This window comes from Gallinula chloropus (assembly GCF_964237585.1).
Source record: "Gallinula chloropus genome assembly, chromosome: 3".
In the NCBI taxonomy this organism is placed as follows: Eukaryota; Metazoa; Chordata; class Aves; order Gruiformes; family Rallidae; genus Gallinula; species Gallinula chloropus.
In genome coordinates, this window is record NC_140087.1 from 44,833,155 (window position 1) to 44,853,429 (window position 20,275).

At 35.1% G+C, this 20,275-nt stretch overlaps 1 protein-coding gene across 1 annotated transcript in view; it reads left to right on the forward strand.

The window, feature by feature from the left end:
- The window catches only part of FMN2 (formin 2), a gene marked incomplete at both ends in the record, with an annotated part of 156,227 nt that overhangs the window by 97,392 nt on the left and 38,560 nt on the right, over positions 1-20,275 (forward strand). The window contains 3 exons of the mRNA XM_084261664.1: positions 1,473-1,532; positions 1,729-1,849; positions 13,220-13,312. Coding sequence (XP_084117790.1) covers positions 1,473-1,532; positions 1,729-1,849; positions 13,220-13,312 — 274 coding nt within the window. The remainder of the gene's footprint in view (positions 1-1,472; positions 1,533-1,728; positions 1,850-13,219; positions 13,313-20,275) is intronic.

Consider the following 20,275-nt stretch of genomic DNA (forward strand, 5'->3'; position numbering starts at 1 on the left):
AAGACAAGTTTACTGTGATTCAATGATGATTTAAAATGTTTGTGAGGGGGAAAAAAAGCAAATCACTCCTGAAAATGAGTGAGTAGGCATCCTGAGCATTTGGCACAACCCCAGACTCATCCTTTATATATACAGTATGGTTACAGAGAGTATGCTTTTCAAATTGAACGTAGAACTGCCCAAGAATTATCATGGCAAGTGTTTGTTGATTTAAGATTTCTCTGGTATAGTCATCTGACTAAGGAAAATAAGTAATCTTGTTTCTTGCACAGTGCGAAGCTGCAGCTTCTGTGTTCCCAGCACTTTTTTGGTTTTGGTTATTCAGTCTGGGGTTGTTTACAGGGAAACAATTATCTTTGAGTCTCAGTAGCTATGATGAAAAGACACATTTGAATGGGGACAGTGGTATAAGAAAGGTTATAGCAATAATTCTTGAGATTTAAAATTGGCCCCTACATCAGACTAATGAGTCATTGTCAAGATCTGTTATTCTGAAAGTGGGGAAAAAAAGAAGTTTGTTTCCTTGCTTGGTCACTTGCTAACCATATGTGGTTTAGCTGCTGGGTTAGGTAATGTGAGCAGACACTTGTTTACTCTGAGTGGGGAGACCGTGTCAGCCATTTGCCTTTAAAGGGATGGAGGAACTTCATTCTGTTATATTTTTTGGTAAGCCAGGGGAGTGATGTTGTGAATGGAGCCTGAGTACAATGTGTTTAGGACAGCTTATTTGAGCACAATCTTCTGATTGACTCTAGATACATCACCAGTTTTAGAACTTGCCTCATTATAGTTAGGCACACTAAATTTGGTTTGGTGACCCAAGTCTTTAAGTAATTTGTTGAAAATATGACATCTAATTAACCTTGCAATTGTAAGATACAACTTCAGTTAACTTGCTACCGATCAGTCGGAAAAGTTCTTACAAAATAGTTTCCTGAAACTATCTGAAATACAATCCTGTCAAAAATCCTCTTCAAATCCAAGATTTTCTGCTGAAGTTTTGTTAATGAAATTGCAGAGGAGAAACAATGAGAAAGTGTCTGTCCGTGTCCCCTCCCCCCTCCCTTTAACTTTACTTTGGTTACAGTTATAGATTAATAAAAAAATACTTTAATGTTGCCAAATGGGTTGCATACATCAACCCAGAAACAATTACAAAATCTAACAGTTCAGTTTACAATCAGGTAAACTGCAAAAATGACTGTCTTAAATGAATGTTGTTACAGATCTCGCTATTATTTTCTTCAATTATTAAATAGTGTTTCAGTTTCAGGGTGGTATCTGGTTTGTTTTTGTGGTGGTTTGGGGTTTTGCATTTGCTTTTTTGTTATTTTTTGATTTTTTTTTTAGTGAAAGGACTAAAAGCAAAGTATTTTATGTACTTGACACTGAAATTAATTTTCTTGCATTACATTTATAATATTTTTTGTAGTGAATTTAAGTAACAGCAATATTTATTCTCTTCCATACAGGACAACAGCAGAAGTCTTCTATCTTACATTGTCTCATACTATTTGCGTAATTTTGATGAGGTGAGTGAGAATTTTCATCTTTTAAATAATAATAATAATAAAAAAAAAGCATTGTTAGATTCGCTCTTCTAAATTTGCTCTTCTGCTGGATGACATGAGGAAATGTCCACAAATATTATTTGTACTTTCAGCTATATGTTTTAGTATGTAAAAAACTAACAAGCACTATGTAACGGTTCACTTGTGTTTTTGTCAGGATGCTGGAAAAGAACAATGCATCTTTCCTCTTCCAGACCCACAAGATCTCTTCCAGGCTTCACAAATGAAGTTTGAAGACTTTCAAAAAGATCTCCGAAAAACAAAGAAAGATTTGCGAGGTACTGAACCTCTTAGTTTAAGTGCTAACTATATGTTAGCAACATATCCCTGCTGTTATTGCTTGTATAATTTTGAGAAATTAGATGACATTACAAAAATAGTATTGTATTTTTGACTCCTTGATATTTTGTTTCCTTAATTTTCTTTTTCACGACCATTTAAGCAATGATTCATTATTGATAGATAACCTGGAAAATACTATTTAAATAAGCAACCTCAAATGAGTTCAGTTAAATCTCTTGTTTCAAAACCAAAGCAACAAAGATAATTTAAGATTCTGTTGGGGTTTTTTGTTTGTGTGTTTTAAAACTAATTTCAACAAGCCTTTCACCATAAAAAATGCAGAATGCTGGAACCTGTCCATGACAAAAAAAAGTTTGATAATCAAGGTCCAAATAGTATCTAGACGATATTGAAGTTGTTAAGACAGTTGAAATAATCTGACTTCACTAAAAATAATACGCAAAGGAAGTACTTGTTTCTAATCCTCGTGGAATGATATCTTTAAATGAATTCAGCAAGCTTAAAATAAGATGTATTTGCTAAAGTTTAATAAAGAACATGTATCATTTAATAAATTTTAGGAACTAAATACCAAGTTGAAGTTAAGCAAGAATACACTTTGTAGGAATGATGGATAATATCCATGATCTTCAATATTTTTGCTAAAAGTCTCTGGACTACAGAGTTTCTACCATTACACTACATCTATGAGAGGAAGAGTCAAATCAAGCAGTGGAATGATCTTTATATTTCTGTTGCCTTGCTGATTTTAAGTACTGTGCATCCAGAGACCAAGAAACAGTTTGGTAAACCACCTGAGCAACCTAGAATGAAAGGTTCTTTATTAAAACAAAAACAGAGCATGGTTGTCAAATGATACCTGACTTTCCTTTCTTGCCCCTATAAAGCTTTCTGTTTGGATGTTTTAAAGTGTATTTTAAACATCTAGAGGTAATATTTAAAGTTGATTCAAGGTTGTCAATCAATGTGATACCGAGTATCAAGTGGCAGCACCATCCGTTTGGTGCCCTGACCGAAATAGGGGATAAAAATCCCAGAAAATTTATTCCCATACTTCTCACAACTTTCAGATTATCTGAGGATTTATCTCCAAGCTTTCACATAGAGAATAAAGCTGCTTAGGTTTAACTGAAAAAAAGGTGTTTGAATTTAGGTGCATGTTTATCTGGGATGGGGCAGTTATTCCTCCAAAGTTTACCAAAAATGTTTTTACGCAGACAAAAGATTAAATATTTTTAAGTCAAAGTTGAAATTTGCACATAGGCATAAATCTTTTATGGAATAAATCCACACTATGCAGTGATCAAAGCAGGGGTTCTGTAAAAATAGAAATTAGATGCTTTGCTTTGCCATCAGAATGCAGTCGAATTCTTTCTGTGCTTCCAGTTCACCCCTTAGACTGGAGTCACTGTTGTCAGTCTGTACTACAGTTAATGAAACTGAAGAATAACTGCAGGCACCATCTTCCTTCTTGTCTTTGCTACAAATTTTTGGGCGACCCCCTCCCCCTGCTTCTGCATCCTCCCCTGGATATGAAGCTTTCAATAGCAGTCTTCAGTCTCATTCATGACTTTATCAGCTCTGAGTAATGCAAAATGCTTTGCATTGGCTCTTTTTTCCAAAGAGAGGTCTTACTCTAAATTGGAAATAATTTGTGTTCAAAAAAAATTATGACTGTGAAAGAGCAGTCTCTAAAAATTCTACGTATTTCAATAGCTTATCCATTGTAATGCTTTCAGTGAGGCAGAATACCCACTTTTAATCCCAGTCTTTTTAAAATAGAATAGAGGTTTTAACTGAATGGGTAATATTACTTCAAACTTGGTTTTCTCTGCATGTAGTTTAAGTGCACAACCAGATTTCCTGATGTGCATCTGGAATCTAATGTGCATCTGGAGTTACTAGGTCTAGCAAGTGCCTTCTTAAATGCCTGAGCAGGAAGAAGGCTGTAAAATGCTGATAAAATTCTGACAGAGTCATAAATGTGATTCTCTCATCTTGAAGTCAGTGAGAATAAGTGAGCATGAGTATTCTTGGGAAATACTAATTATCAATGGTTTTAAAGCCATAGAAAAAGGTGTGCATGAATGAAGACCAGTTTTACATTGAAATGCTGGCTGTAATCTTGTACCTATTTTATCAGTAATTAAACAGAAGATTTCATGAGAGGATTTTAAATTTATGGGGAGGTGCAGAGGGTTTGCTTTGTTCTTTATCCCTGAAAAAGTAAAATTGCATGTAATTATTGATGCAGGTGGTATCACCAGTTTATGGGTATTCTGTTGGTGTTTCAAATACCATGTCCAGTGAGATCGCACTTAGTACAATGGGGGAAGGCATTATTGGTTCAACCAGGAATGAAAGCTTCTAAAGATATTTTACTTCTGTCTTATGAAACTTTCCATGATGATTATTCAAAGGTAAACTTTATCACAGAAGGACCCTTTCATAAAATTATGGGGACCCTTTCATAAAATTATGGGGACCCTTTCATAAAATTATGGGGACCCTTTCATAAAATTATGGGGACCCTTAAAAAGCAACAACAAAAATACCAAGTAGAGGAAGGTTATTTTTTTTTTTTTTAAATTAATAATGTTTTGTAGCCATAACAACAGCAGTTCATTCTAGCAATGCTGTGTTTATCCATCTAAATATGTCAGTAGCATTCAAAAAGACATGCAGATATAAATAATCTTTATGGCTCTGTAAAATAATTTCGTTGTCATGCTTTTTCACAGTTCTGAGCTTAGACTTATGTTTATATTAAAGGACTTACGCTGATTGCTTAAAAAGAAGTATTCATGCTGTTCAAACTTGTGTACTTTCTTCCCGTGTAACTGTGGAAGCTCTTCTCCATTTTAAAGTTTTTATGAACTGCATGCTTCACAGTTTGTAAATGTTAGAAATGAAAATATCTTCTAAGAGCTTACATTAAAAATACAAGTCCAAAAGACTTTCAGAAAGCATGCTGTGTGCCTGATCTAAGATTAGTAAAAGAGAAATTTACAATTAAAAAAACCCAAACCTCCCACCAAAAAAAAAAAAAAAAAAAAATCTCAAGCAAACAAAAAAGAAACCTCTTCCCTAAGATTATATTGGAAGGTCTACTAACCATGTAATATCAAACTTTGAAGTGATTCGGTTTTGGTTTGTTTTTTAAAATAATATATAGACACCAGGGATAAAGTTTACATACTAGATTTTTATTTTTCCTTAAGACAGAAGACCAGAGAACAGGTAGATCCTTTTACTAACAAACTAAGTGAGTTTGGCTCCATCTGTTGCTCCCAGATTTCACAGCTCTCCAGGATTCTCAATTTAGCCTTTTTGACTTCAGTGACATATAGTTTGTTAAGCAACTTGATCTGCTTTTGATCTCTCCTGGCTGTCAGCAACGTTCCTTGATGCAGTCATGCCAAGCAGTGACTTCTGTTCCTGTGTCATTCCACAGAAGAAACTTTAGCACTTGCCACATGACTTAAATCAACTCACCATGTAAAGAAAATTGGGCATCCAGGGTCACAAGAGCAGTGCGTGACTCTCACTGATTAGGACTTGTGTTGTATATGTACTATTATCAGTATATTTTTCAAGACACTTCAGAATGCTAGAGGTAGGGCAGAAAGTTGTGGAAAACCTGCACTTAATTAATTAATGCTTTAATCCTCTATTCCCTGACACTCTCTCTGGAGGTGCAATTATGGTTTAGGAAAATGTTGGATTTGTGGCCCAAGAAATTCTTCAAGACGTGTATTTAGTTTAGGAAAGAACTAGGACAGTAAAATGGCAGTGAGAGTTACAGTATTTATGAAGCACTTATGGCAAGTTAAAACTGTTTAGAAGCTGTTCTCTGGCTACAGATTAACATTTTAGCTTTACAATAGTAAGTTTATTCTTGCAAATCAAAAACTAATTAATCAGTTGTCATGTATTGCAAAACTTTCACTGTGGCTCAGCTAAAAGGGAATTAGAAACAATGTCAGGCAGAAAATAAATCTGACTCGTAGAATTTTGAAGAGATGAATAATACCATATAAAGCAGACTGCTATAAAATCAAGTTGAAGTCAGTACTTGTTTATATGTTGCAATCTTGTCATATCTAATATCTTTGAAAACTGATTACTAGCAATAATTATGATAATTGAATATAATTTTTGTAGTGATGCTTTCTTTTGCTACTGTGAATGTTTACAGCTCGATGGAAAGTCTAGGTTGATAAGAAGCTGGGCTGTGTGGCCCAGTACATCTCTCTGATTTGGAATACATGTGACTGAGGATGTTTATAAAGTGTTAAGCATTTGCAGAACACTTTGTGTTTTTGAAATTATGTTCCAAGAAAAGGCTCACAGTAACTTGGAAAAATACATGTTCCCTACTTTTTTCTCTGCTTTTTATGGTCACCTAAAATTACCTATTCGGCTTGGATCTGCTAGTTGTAGAGCTGGTATGTACTTTGGGGTTTAATATCTGCTGTGTAAATCAGAGCATTGGCAGTACCGTATTGTGCAATATAAAGACTTTTAAAAGCTGAATTTCAGCGGTGTCGATGTGCGACTGAGATGGGGTACTAGTAGGCATGTTATGCTTCAACTCCTTATGATTTCTTTCTCACCTAGTTATCTCGTAACAGTTTGGCTTTTGACAAATCATTCCTCTTGCCTCAGTAATGGTTTCCCTTAACACCTAGAAAGCGGCCCCAACCCTGAGCATGCAGTTAAGCTGTAGTTTGAGGTGGAATTTTCCTCTTCACAGCCAATGCTGTCTGGGGTGCCTGGATAAGATTGCAAAATAAGATTGCGTTTGCTGTTAGCTCTTTCATAGGTAATGGTAACTTTTGCAAACTAAAATTAAAAAATGCACCCCTCTCTTTGCATGTCACTGCACCTCCCTCTCACACACATCCTCATATCTTTTCATATTGACAAGATGCTCTGTTTCCATTAGAGTTATGATTATGGGGCTAAGACTTACATAACGTTTCAATGTCATTTCTTGATAAAGAACAGGAATGGTATTAATTTCATCTTCAATTAACAAAGTTAAGCAGCCTAAGCCATTTAGATTCCCACTACAGATGACAGAAAAGGAAGGGATCGCTCTCCCAGAACTGATTGTCTTCTCCTAAAACTGATTGCTAAGGAAAGGTCTTGAGTCCAGTCTCGCGATCTGTCTTTTAGATGACTAAAGTTTATGAAGTTCATAAAGTTTATGAAATCCGTCTTAAGAGGTTTTTTAAAAAAACAAACCAAAAACCCCTAATATTTTTTAACGTGCTTCTTCTCTGGTATTCCAACTTGTTTCAAGAGAAGACAGAGAGCTAGAGGAGAGAGAACTGAAGTGGGGAAAAATTGTATTCTTGTAGAGTTTGAAATACTTGCTTTATCAAAACACTTCTCTTCTAAGATACTTTGAAGTGTCTGTGCTTCTGTTATTCTCTGTCAATAGTTTTGATATAAATGGGAGTGAAGATTTTTTACAAATTGGACATAGTTCTTAAATGATCCATAGATCCATATTCTAATGAAAAGATGCCTTTAGTGTTTTATAATAAAATGCCAAATCTTTCAAGGTAATTATTAAGAAAATAGTATTAGCACCATTAGCCAATTTGGTCAATCCTGTAAGTTATCTGTACAGTCTACCTTTACAGAAACAGCTACTGTTTTAACCAAATTAAATCTTTACTTTTGCCTACTCATTAGCAGCTGTGCATCCACAAATTCTAGCTGTTTGTTCAGCTGTCACTGAAGGGGTTAATTGCTGCAGCTATGCAGCATGCAGACTCCTAAACCTAAACCAGATGTAAACTAAAGCCAGGCTTTCAGTCAATCTGTGAGTCATATTTTACTGTCCTTAAAACTCCAAACAAGGAGCTGTCTATGGAAGCCCTTGAAGACTCAGCAGTTCTTAAGTCTTAAGTCTTTACAATTCCAAAAAAATAAATAGAAGAAAATTAAGAACTCTTTCTGTACTTGTGGCCGAGTTCATCAGAGTTTGTCTTTTGATGAGGCCAGTATTGTTTCCTTTTGGTAAAGTCTAAGCTTTCTTTTAAAGTCAGGTTGCAGCTGTAAGGAAACCAGAAAGGGCTGAGGAAGTTGTGAAAGCAGTGCTTATGCTGTTATATACTTTTCAGGCATGCAGGCGACAGGCACATCTCCTGTGTGAATCTGAGCACTCAGAACCTCTGTAAATGAAAGACAGCATTTCAATACTTCCTCAAAGAGCTAAGAATCTCATTGCAGCTTGTACTCTCAAGTAGCTTAAACAGTCTTGAAAAATCCACTTAAATTATATAGGACTTCTGTAGATAAGTATGTGGTTTCAGAAGTGGTTAACCAGAACAGCCTAATGGACCTGTTAATTACTTATCCAAGATAATTCATGGTTCTGCTTTTCTTACTGGTTTTGGGTTGGGTTTTTTTGATGAGTTTTTTGTTTTCTTAGGATGTTTTTAACATTTTGAGGGTGTTGAAAGAAAAATCATGCTGCCCATTATTATTCTGACCAAAGACAGTAAAGCAAGCCTGAGGAGCAGCTGAACATCTTCTCACACTTTTTGTTAAAAAGTTATTTTTTTCATCTAAGAGAATTGTGCTTCCAAGGGCTAAAATTTAGTATCTAACAGAGCTAGTTGGGAAACATGCATTAAAAATAAATTCTGAATGTTGAAGACATTTTTTCTCCTTTTTAAAAAAGGAAAGCAACTATTTTTTTTTTTTTTTATTGAGACTGGGTGCTTTTTAGGTTGAGTCACTCACTGAAATTGTTAATGTACTTCATTTCCCTTTCTGTATAGATACCAATATTGGCCGTTGTGAAACTTTATACCTTTTTAGTATTTTGACCTAAAATAAAAATAAAAAAGTGTGGACATGCTAACACAATATCTTGGAAAATGGCAATTAATTGTATTTTAACATGGAAATAGAGAATGAGATGAGATTCTTGAGATAGTGGATTCAGCTGGAATTGCAATTTTTAAAAAACTAATCTGATTTCGAATGCAGATTGTTCCCATCATTTTCCAGATCTGGAGCATTTGAGAGATTTGTGTATGCATGAGCAAAAGGCTACCAGTTTGAACTGCCCAAAAATTTAGATCCTCCTACAGGAATCCATTTGTATTACTTCTATGGAAAGTCACATACAGTTGTCTGTGGTATATGATGTTAGAGAGGAGAGGGAACTAGATGGCCTTTTCCATTGCTTGAGATACTGTTTTTATGCTAATACTGATTTAGAGGGTTGGAGAAGAGGTGTCTGCCCACACCAACAGCTGTTTAGGATTTGAGATCTTTGGAAAGTATAAGATTAGTGCATGAGAACTAGGTATTCAGTACTACAGGGAGACCAAAAACTCTGCTGTAAATAAATTTGAGGGTTTTTTTTATTTATTCCTGCTTGGGCAAGTCCAGGTTTTGAGATAAGTTTCTATGTACTGCTTGGCTTTTGTGACTGCTTGCATGACTCATTTGTGGTGTCTTAAAGACTTTTCAATTCTTTCATTACAAGAAAAATTAAAATCTGCTTAAAGCAATCTGACTTTAGGAATACACCAGCTTTTTCAAAGTTTTTTAGTTGCATACACATGTACGAAGATTTGACAACTCACCCTGTAAGAACTGGGATAACAATGTAAGTTTTGAGTCTGTTAGCACAAAAGAGGCATTTTTTTTTGTCTAAGACAAAACTTTTACAGCAGATCCCCTTTCCAACCTGTTCCTTTTGATATTTGGAATGTTCACATAGCTGTTTCGTGGAGAGGAATGTATTAAAGTATGAAGCTGAGTCAAAAAAAATCAAATATAAAAGACCTAGTATTCTCAATACTTTATTTTTCGCATGTTTCACATCTGCATTGCTCAGACATTATTAAACACACTTCTGACACAAACAGTTATTCAGTATCTTATTCCATCACTTGGGCAGCAGTACTGGTGACTGTCTTTAGTATTTGTGTTCCTTTCCTATGATCAACGCTTGAATTTCTTCAGTTACAGTGAGGAATAACAATGCTTCATCCAAATGATGTGGTTTTATACTGTGGTGACAAGTTACAGAACATGACAAATGAGTACTATATCCAAAATGTTGTACAGTGAGACCTTGATTTCTGTCTTTGTGCTCTGGAGAAACGAGAGATTTAGGAAGAGCTTACAGGCCTGCTATTTCTTTAATGAAGAAAGCATCCAGTGAACTAGTTTGTTTTAAGCATCATAATACAGATACTAGTGTGGTAATAATGACACCATTTGTCCTGTTTTTAAAAATGAGATACTACATATGATATCTTACTTTCTATAAAGCAAGAAGAAAAGGATTTTTTTTTCCAGTGCTTTCTTTTGGTTTTTCAGTGACTTGGATATTGTTTGCAATTCAGAAATAGTGTCAGAAATGGAATGAGACTGTTATTCTTTGGAACATCACTGATTTTAGTCTTTTAACAGGAGTGGGGAGGGCAGAGGAACCAGACAAAAAAGAACTCCACCAAAAACTGGAGAAACAAAGCTATCATTAACTGCACTCTGTTCCCCCCACCCCAGATGCATGCACAAACAAATGAACCATGGAATACTTTCCAGTATCTGAATAGTTAAACAGACGTTTCATTCTGACCATATTACATATTTTTCTTTTCCACAGCAAGTTTAATATAGAGGATATTCTATCCCTTCATTTCTTTAGGGACTTTGAAAAGGGAGTGCTTCAGGCTATTGATGTGGGCATAGGCTAAGATTTTTGGTAGGTCTATATCTTCATAAGATCTTTACTTCTCTCAAACCAGCTGAGAGATCAGGCGTTCATCATGAGCTGCAGACATTAGTTCAAGTGAGTATAATATTGTAGTTCTGTGAAAACTATGCTGTCTGCATTCTGTAAAAAGATACATGGAATTTGGTGATATTAAACATTGTGGTAGGTTCTATAGCCCCTTTCAGGTCTGCCACTTATTTCTGAATAGGAGAAAAGGAATGGACATTCTATACGGCTGTCAGAAGGTGTTCCTCTGTAGAATAGTACTTAGCTTCTATGTTATTTTTGTCTGTCATATGCTGTAAGAAAATTCATGGTCATTTGGACCCCTCCCCTATTTCAGATGTGTAGATTAATATCTGTTTAAGAATCTGCAAGATAATTTGAAACTTTTGGAACATGATTCTCTTCATACTGTTTTATATGCAATTTAAAAGTTTTCTTTGCTGAGGTTATCAACACACCTTGATATTTTTTCACAATCTTTAGACACAGCAAACACATGAGCACCAGACAGGAAACTTAGATCATTTTGTATTTACAATCTGTGTGTTGACCAACACTGAACACCTATTTATCAAAGGAGCAGATTCTGTTCCATTCTGAAAGTTTCTCCAACCTTAGAAACATTTAATATACAGCATTAATCTCTCTTAGTCCGGGTTCCAGTCAGGCCAGAGTTACCCTCCCCAAGCAGTCAGGAGAGGTGAGCTGAGTTAGCTCAGGCTGTTTTCCATACCACCTGACATCACTTGCCAATGGAAAACCTTCCAGCCCTTGATTTGACTTGATGTATGACAATGTTTTATGTGGTTGTTCATATAAATATATTTTTGGAGTTTTTTTATTTTGGGGGGGGGGGGGGGTTAGGGTGATTTTTTTTTTTTTTTAATATTGCGACATAAGCAGAGCTAAGTTGTTAGTTAAACATATTAATGTAATTTTTTACCCTAAATGTCGCCAGGTACTTATTTCTATTTATGCTAAGCTTAAAAAGACATTTAAAAAAAACCAAACCAACAAACACCTCTTGCTATCACACTAGCTCTACTCCAGTTGCCTGGAGATACCAATTATTTGAGTCAGTGTACTTTTCTGTATATGTGCATTTTAAAAACTAGTATCTCCAACTGTCTTTGGTAAATTCATAACTATGAAAAGAGATGATTAACCAACATCTATGAGATCTAAAGCCACATTCTCCAAAGATTTTTCCTCAGATATAGCAGATCAGGTGAGTAGTATAGTAAAGGTTAATCAATTTACACAGCTTACAGAATACAAGGAGTGATGTGACATCTATTTACTTTCTTGGTGCTCTGGCTTGGGTGACTAGGTACAGATGTGCTGTGGGTTGGCTGGCCAGCATTTGCCAAAATTAATGAACCTTTGGATCTTTAAGTTATCTTTAAGTGCTCTAGTATGCTCTTTTAGGTATGAAATTAATTTCTTGCTGTAAACTAGAGACTTATATTATTTGCAGATCATGAATTCATGCTTGCTGAAGTAAGAACAAGATGACAACTGACTACTCCCCCTGTCCCACACCCCCAACCCACACTCTTTCAAACATTACAGAATCACATTTTAGAGTATAAAATAGTGATACATGAAACACTACTATCTATTGGTTTTGGTTTTCAAAAGCAGGCTACAATTCTTATCACAGTAGTAAACCTGTTTTTGCTGAAAGAAACTCTGGAGAATAAACCTGAAAAAAATGCTCTTCTTTTTATCTTTTTTGTTTTTCTTTAATTTGTGCACATTTACTGGAAAATTTGAGGCCAAATCATGCAGGATTCATTTCCGCTGTATGATGGGAACTTCTCACAGCGTAAAGAAATTTACCCTATGATAGAAATCAGAGCTTAACCTTCTGAAGTAGTAGTGTCAAATCTTGTGTTACCCCAAACTAAATTAGCTTGGATAGTTTGTGGAAGCATGACAGTACCACCTAACTAATAAATAAACTGTCTCAGGGATGCTTCAGACTCCAGCTTCTCTGCTCTGGTCTATAGTGCGATAAGAACCAAGCTGTCCTTCTCCAAGGTCTCTCACAGAGTTCAAACCATGATAAATATGCTCTTAGATACTTTCACTTAAATAACTTTGCACTGTGACTTTTGAACAATGCAAGTCACTTCGCTACATCTGTGGTTTTAGCAGGTATCAAGCCCTCATCTGTTATTACTCACTGAACTATGGTTCTTCCTACTCTGTGGTGCAGGTTTTGCATCTAAACTTGGTTTTGATTCAAGCACTGTCGCCTATGATCTAAGTTTGTAATTTCAGCCCTTAAATTTGTCTTCTTCAAAACAATTGATTACTTTTGTTATTTTATATAAATAGAAACAAAAATTAACATGCTGGTCACAAGTTATCTGTATTTTTTTTATCATAAAGATTTAACTGGGAGCTTAACTGCTCCTCAATATGTTATTATAGTGTTTGTACTTGAAGCAGTGTGTTTGAGCTGCATATTCCAGTAATTTCACTGCCTATGCATTAATTTGTGTGTCTTTTATTATAGTATGCAGATCCATACTATGATACGTCACCCTAAACTAATCTGTTACTTCAATTTCAGTATGCGAGACAGAAGCAGCAAAAGTTTATCAGCTATCACTAGAAGAGCACCTCCAGCCTTTCAAAGACAGCATGGAACAATTCATTAGTCAAGGTAAATAATGAAACGTCACTTAACCTTTTCATGACATTTCAAAGGAAAGTTATGGGAACAATGTTTATACATTGTGGGAAAGGGACTGTTTATTTTGGCGTCATAGAAAGATGTGGATTAGTTTAATCAGATGCCACACAGTTCTAAAAGATTTGCAAAATGATTCTGTTGTACTGTAGGTGACTCACTCTCTTTGCATGACAGCAAAGACAAATGCTATTGGCTTGAGTGCGTGATGATCTGATAAGTTCAACATTCCAGTAGAAAACAATTTTACAACCTTTGTTCCTTGAAAAATTATTGAAGCTGGATCTGTTTCATTAACTTCTTTCCAAAGAGATAATTCTTTTATATGCGCCAAAAACATGGAGTAAGCATAGCAAAAAGTAGCTAAAGGTTTTCCAGATATAAGGCAAATCCATATGAAATACTTGGATATGATTAGTGGAAAACACTGCAAGAGAAAATATATTAGAAATATCCATGATGAGCTGCCATCCTGAGCTCTAAATAAGAAAACACTTTAAAAATGAATAGTCTCTGCATTCAAGGCTTTGCTAGACATTCTATTGCAAGACTATAGCAGGTAGGAGGTAACTTTAGTTTTTGATTAGTGATATATCAGACCATCACTTGAAATACTACACCAGACGAGTGTTCTGTGTTGACCAGTTCACATTTTGATACAAGGTAGAATTCAGTGCATCAGAGTGACAATGGCCTGATGAGTACAGCACTGTAGTATTGTTTCTTGACCACTTTGCTGCTCCTTCTGCTTTTGTATTACATTTTATAATAGAAGACAGGCCTGTTATCTACTGAACAGGTAAATTATGTGAAAGGTCATTTTCTACTGCTGATTCAGTGGAGCTGTTAGTAATTTGTTAGCCTAAAGCTGGATTAATGAGCTATTATACATAGAAATCGTTACTAACTGAAGGTGTGTTATGTTCGAGAGGCCAGTCAGATATATATGTTTATGTCATCTTGGTTAAAGCATCCAAGATGATAATCTATCTGAATATTATAAGGGGTTAGGTACATATATTGTAGGCTGTCAATTACAGTGAATAAATTCAGCAAACCCACCATTTTGAGCCATCAAATGTGAACTCATCTTTTCTAAGACAAATGTCTATTAGCCAAACCTGGCAGACAGGATGTTGTCCACAGCAATAGTAGATATGAACTGCTTTAAAACTGGGTTCTGATTATGTACACGAAATATAAATGTTACATTAATGGTATGACTAAACATAGAGAAAGCATTTTACATTAGGATTGTACTATTATTTGTATGTATAAATAGGAGACAATCAAATCACAAGTTGGTCTGAAAGAAATCACTAATGGTATACTGTAAATCATGCCATATGTTTGCATATTAACCTTAATAACTGAGTAAGAAATCAAACATGAGGATTATATTTCATCAGATGTTTATCTGTTACATTTCTTTCATTTATTTTAGAAACCATACTTTTAGAAGTATCTGACTCTCTGCTTTAGCTTATTTTATGATTTCTGACTAGGACTTGCAGACCGTTATTACATATGTTTTTGCAAGGATTTATGATTTTTCTTTCTTGATTGTGTCTGTATTTTAGGCGAGTGAGGAAAAAGGGAGAAAAAAAAATAACAGCAATGCATCCCATCCATTCTGAACTTTGCTGTGTTCCCATATTAACTGTATATTGTTGGGTGGTTAACAAAAAGAAAAACATAATGTCAGTAAAAATATCAGTGTCACATTTTAATGAAAATAGTTGGAAACGCATATTGTGAACACAGTGGGCTGCGACTAAACAATTTCTACATTTATTTAAAACTGTAAGGCATATTTTGCAGAATCCCATTCCAAAGTAAGAAAGACAAAGTTTAACATATAGGAAAAAAAGAATCCCTGGTTAAGTTCCAAAAATAAAGTAATTTTAAATACCTTTCATTATGAAATCCTTTGTTTTTACTTCATGGGATTGAATTCAGACTTGAAAGAGGCCATGTTTAAAGCAGGATTTCTCTTTCCTGTTCAGTGTTTGACAGGCTTTTGATCTAGATATTTTTTCTAAGGGCTTTTGTTGTTTATGTAGACATAATCGATGAGTCTTTTCAGCTAGACTGCACACATGATCATTTAGAAAAACAGAGGGACAATTCTTGGCACCTTTTGGGGATTTGTGTTTATATAACATATGCTCTGGGCAAAGAAAAATCAAGCTTTAAGTTTTTATCTTTTCAAGTTCCAGTTTCTCTAAAGTCAGAAAAAGTTTTAACTTATAATTCAGATGAAAAACATTTTTCATAGGGTTGAATAATTTGGCATGTTTATATGATGCCTTTTCAGAGTAGATAACTTGTGTGCATAATGGGACCCAAAAGTTCAAATAGCTAGTTATTTACAGCATATTCACTTTATACTTGCTAGCAGCTAAAATGGAAAATGGTTTTCCCATAGGCAAGAAAACTTGGACATCAAGTTAAATATCCTTGGCAAGGGGCTAGAAAGGGACTGCTTTATAAGAATAGTTACTGTCTGGCACAGTTATATAACCTTGAATTAAGTTACTGTAACTAGATGAGCTGATTGTTACTATTGATCTATTAATAAAAAAATATTTTTTAATGTTAACACTGTTATTAGATTCACCAGAGAGGGAAAGAAAAAAAAAAGGTGTATATTAATAGCTTACTTGTAAATATTATTTAATTTGGAAAATAAGGAAGCGGAAGAGGCAAGAACGGGTTCGGAGTAGTAACATTTTAGATGAAAATGCTACTGTTATATGTATGATTAACGCTTTTTTTTGCCTTGCCAGCCTAGTCAGTAGGCTAAATAATCAGCATATTCACTAAAATACGCAAGTCAGTGAATAGATACCTGTCTGATAGACTTCAGGGTTAGGGTTATTCTTAAAATGATAATTCTATTTAACAGAAGATCAAATGACCTGTACTGTCCTCTCTGCAGTGGTTTAGTGGATATTTGCAAGCATGCTTTGTCCTATTCTTTTGATTTCTGTGGGTCTTTGTGGCTCAAAATCTCCCAAGGCAATCTTCTCTGCTCTCCCATGTTTTCTGTCCACGTGCTGAAAATCATCAATCACAAAGCATATAATGTGGTGGTTTTGTTATCATAAATGTTACTCTTTTTTCCTAAAATTCTCCATAGCTCCATAGAAAAGAAAGAGGGGAAAAAAAATATCTGCTTCAGAAAAGGAGATTGGAGAAAAATTGTCAGAAAACACAAGACTTTTAAAAGCTATTGCTTAGTTTCTTACAGATTTCTAATAATTTTAAAGGGTTTTCCATTATTTGAGTAATATAAGCATGAAATTTAGTAAAACAATGGTCTTTTCCAGGAATCAAATGTCTGTCTCGCAGGATGGTAGGGAAATAGTGAGGGTGCTAATCATTATGCAATTTGTAAAGGAATTTCATTAGCATTTAGTAATCCTTTAACCTTGTACTACTTGATAGGATAGCTAGCTCATGCTGAAAGAATTATATGTGCATGAACCATGAATGAGTCCCAGTCCCCATGTTTTAACTGTGGTTAACTTTGTAGTGAAAAGCAGTTTTTGGGTTGTTAGCTGTCAGGACCCCAGCTAGGCTGTGCATTCTTGTCAGCCTGATAAGGCAGGAGACTTATAGGAGGCAGCAACCATCTTTCCCTTGGAAAAGTAAGTCTGGTTTGAGAACTGGAAAGAGGTGAAGTGTTGCAATCCCAGTTTTTCCACTGAGATTCTATGAATTGTGCAAATGTGGCAGACTTCAAATCTGAGCGAGTCATCTGATGTCATATTCAGAAGTCAAACCAATATTATTTGCTTTAGACTTTAGAAAAAACATATGATGTAGGACATTTAAGCACTAGAATATATAGTTTGTAGAAGTCAAACCAAAATTTTCTGAAGTTTAGCTAGTTCATCTAGAAACATTGGGAATAATTCCAGTATGCTTGTAAATTTGGGAAGACGAGGTAACCATCCAGCCTTTGGTTTCTTCTAGTCTTGTCTTGCAAAATTCTGCAGTTCTGCTCTTGTTAGTGAATGCCATCCTCAGGTTTCATTTTGCTCTTCTGTGGACCCAAATTCTAGCCACGTCTTCACGATCTTGCAGAATAAAGATACGAAAATTGTCCTCTTGGGTGAGCTGTCTGTAACCATCTCCCTCTTTTGCCAGGAAGAGCATTCAAGAATCCAGTTTCCAAAACCTTAGTAAATGGATGTATAAATCACAAAGTGTGTTGTATTTATCGCTGTAGCTGCAACCAGATAGCTGGCCGTGACTTGTTCTTTTAGGTCAAGCAGCAAAAGGCTGTGCATCATCAAATGATGAATTGTGAATGAGACTAAAGCATCAGACTGAATCTTGGATGACTGGGTTCAGTTCCTGGCTCCAGAAGTACTGTAGAGATTGTGAAATGAATGCTGCTAGGGTAATCTTAATTCTGGCATTTTCTTACCCAGAATGATTGATTTTGCAGATTCCATTATTTAAAAATGTTGCTTTTATAATTTGATTAATATATGGGAGAACATAGTACTATTTCACAATTTTTCTAAAAATACCTTTAGAAAATATGACTAAAACATAGGAATATCTAAAACATTAGGAATATAGTTGATAAATGTTTTGAGTTTCCTTCTTTTAAAAAATACACAGAAATTTAAGGGATTGGATATTGGTAGATTTATATGAAGACATTGACTTTAAATGCTGTTATGAAAATCTGTTTATTACTAAGATATATTTTTTTTAATTTTAGAAGAAAATGTTGGAGTGATATGGAAAGCGATATAAAGTCACTAGAACAAAAGATTCAGGACTTAAATTAATTCCATGAATGTTTACATTTCTATGTTAGTATTCTTTTTGTTGGATTATTGAAAGAGCTTTTAAAACTTGTTCTTTGAGTGCTGAATGTATTTTTTTAATCTCACACTGACATCTTAATGCTAATAAATAGTTTAACGTCAGTATTGTATAAACTTGTCCCTACCTCAGATGTCAGCACCTCCATTGGTGTGCATTATTGCACAATAATCCTAATTCAGATTGTGTTGTATTTGCAGCACTAAAGAGGCTTCAGTGAATTACCCTCACCTTGCCTCAAAGTTAAGGCTAAACCTTTTGACCAGGGCTGGCAGCTGTTTGTGCCTTTGGCACAGGACCTCATTTAATCATTTTTGTAGGCACCAATTCAATGATTGCAGACAGCACAGGTGTGTTAGAGTGAAAAAACGTATTTAAGGCATCACTAGGGAAAAAAATCAATGTGTGAGTGTCACAATAGCATGATACAAGTCATCAACCCCAACATATGTCACTGGAGCCTGAAATGTTCTTCAGCACCACAGAGTCCAGGCTCACAGCTGAGCAGCCTTCCTTTTAAATCAGGCCTGAAATCTCTTGCAGTATCTTTACTGTAATACCATATATTTAGTCCGAGGGATGCTAGCTAACTGCACATCATTTTAATGCCTAGTTCTGACCTGAGATCTTTCAGAGGTGCAGGATTTTATCAGGGAACATGGAGTGTGGAGCTCAAAGCTGCACATGACATACAATATAATTTACTTCTTTAAATGTCACATATGACGACATTATAGTGAGTAGTCACTGAATGCATGTAAGTATGATGGAGTGATCTTTATTTATAAATGCTGGATCTGTGTCCCACTTTGCCTTCTGTTGCACTGACAGCAGATGTCATCTTTGAAAGGGTGGCAAATAATCTATTTTCTTACCAGACTGCTGCCTAAAATGGATTAAAAAAGGACCCAAATAACAAAACATGGAAACGTTGCATTGTGAAACACAGCAGTAAAAGGGATAGATAAGACATGTGCTGAAGTATTGTTGTCATTGCTATTAATATAGTCCTTACTTTGAAAAGTCAGTCTCCTTTTATTAACTCTGTTAAGTGGGGTTTTTTTGTTGTTTTTTTTTTAACTTTCAAGAAATATCAACTTTCAAGGCTCATGTATTCACTGTGAGTTTAAGCTTTTGTTACACAGATCTTGGTTATAATCTATGGACCTAGCACATAGTTGCATAGATCCTGTTGTGTGAGTGTGTAGAATCACTGTGAACTTGGTTGGAATCAATACAAATGTTTATATGTTTAACTTATCATAGATGTTGAAAAAAAACGGAACAGCATAATTAGGAAAATTGTCCAGAATATTAGATGATCCACCCACAGTTTTCTTCAAGAAACTGGGGTTTGAAAGAGGTATTAAAGTGACTTTTTTTCTAATGTATGTGTGAAAACATTAGAAAAATGGTATTCATGCTTGAAACCTTTCATGAATTTATCATAGGAAATACAGAAGGATGCAAGACTCTTGCTAGGAAATTGTGCTTTCTTCTCTTGCAAAGCTTTCTTAGCATGAACATACCTGCTAATGAACTATCCAAACGTACTTGGATATTTTTCAGTGCAAATAGGAACTCTCAAAACTATAGCAACGTAACTCTAATGACTCATTGAAAAGGCATTGTGTCTGTCAAAATAACCCAAAAAACCATAACACAAAACTAAAACTGGCTCCACTTGAAAGATACTGGAAAGCCCATTCATAGCTAATTATAAACAAATACTAGTTAACACTTTAAATAAAAAGAGAGGAAAAAACCAAAAAGATTTAGGACATAGACATGCAGATGAAAGGATTCTTGTTGCCTTCCATCTGAGATTACTCAGATGCATTCCTGTATTCAATTACCTGAGAAGATGTGATATTCCCTTAAGAGAGATCAGGAGATCAGAAGGGATGGCAGTTTCGTGCATCTTCTTACTCATATCCCTTTGAAACTGGTTCAGCAGAAATAGCTTAAATTGCAACAGGGTTTGGGGCCAGACACTGACTACACACAGTAATCACTGGGTCAAGATCATACCAAAAGGCAACAACAAAACTTTCTGGTGGAACAAAAGCTCTGAGAGGGTTTCTGAAT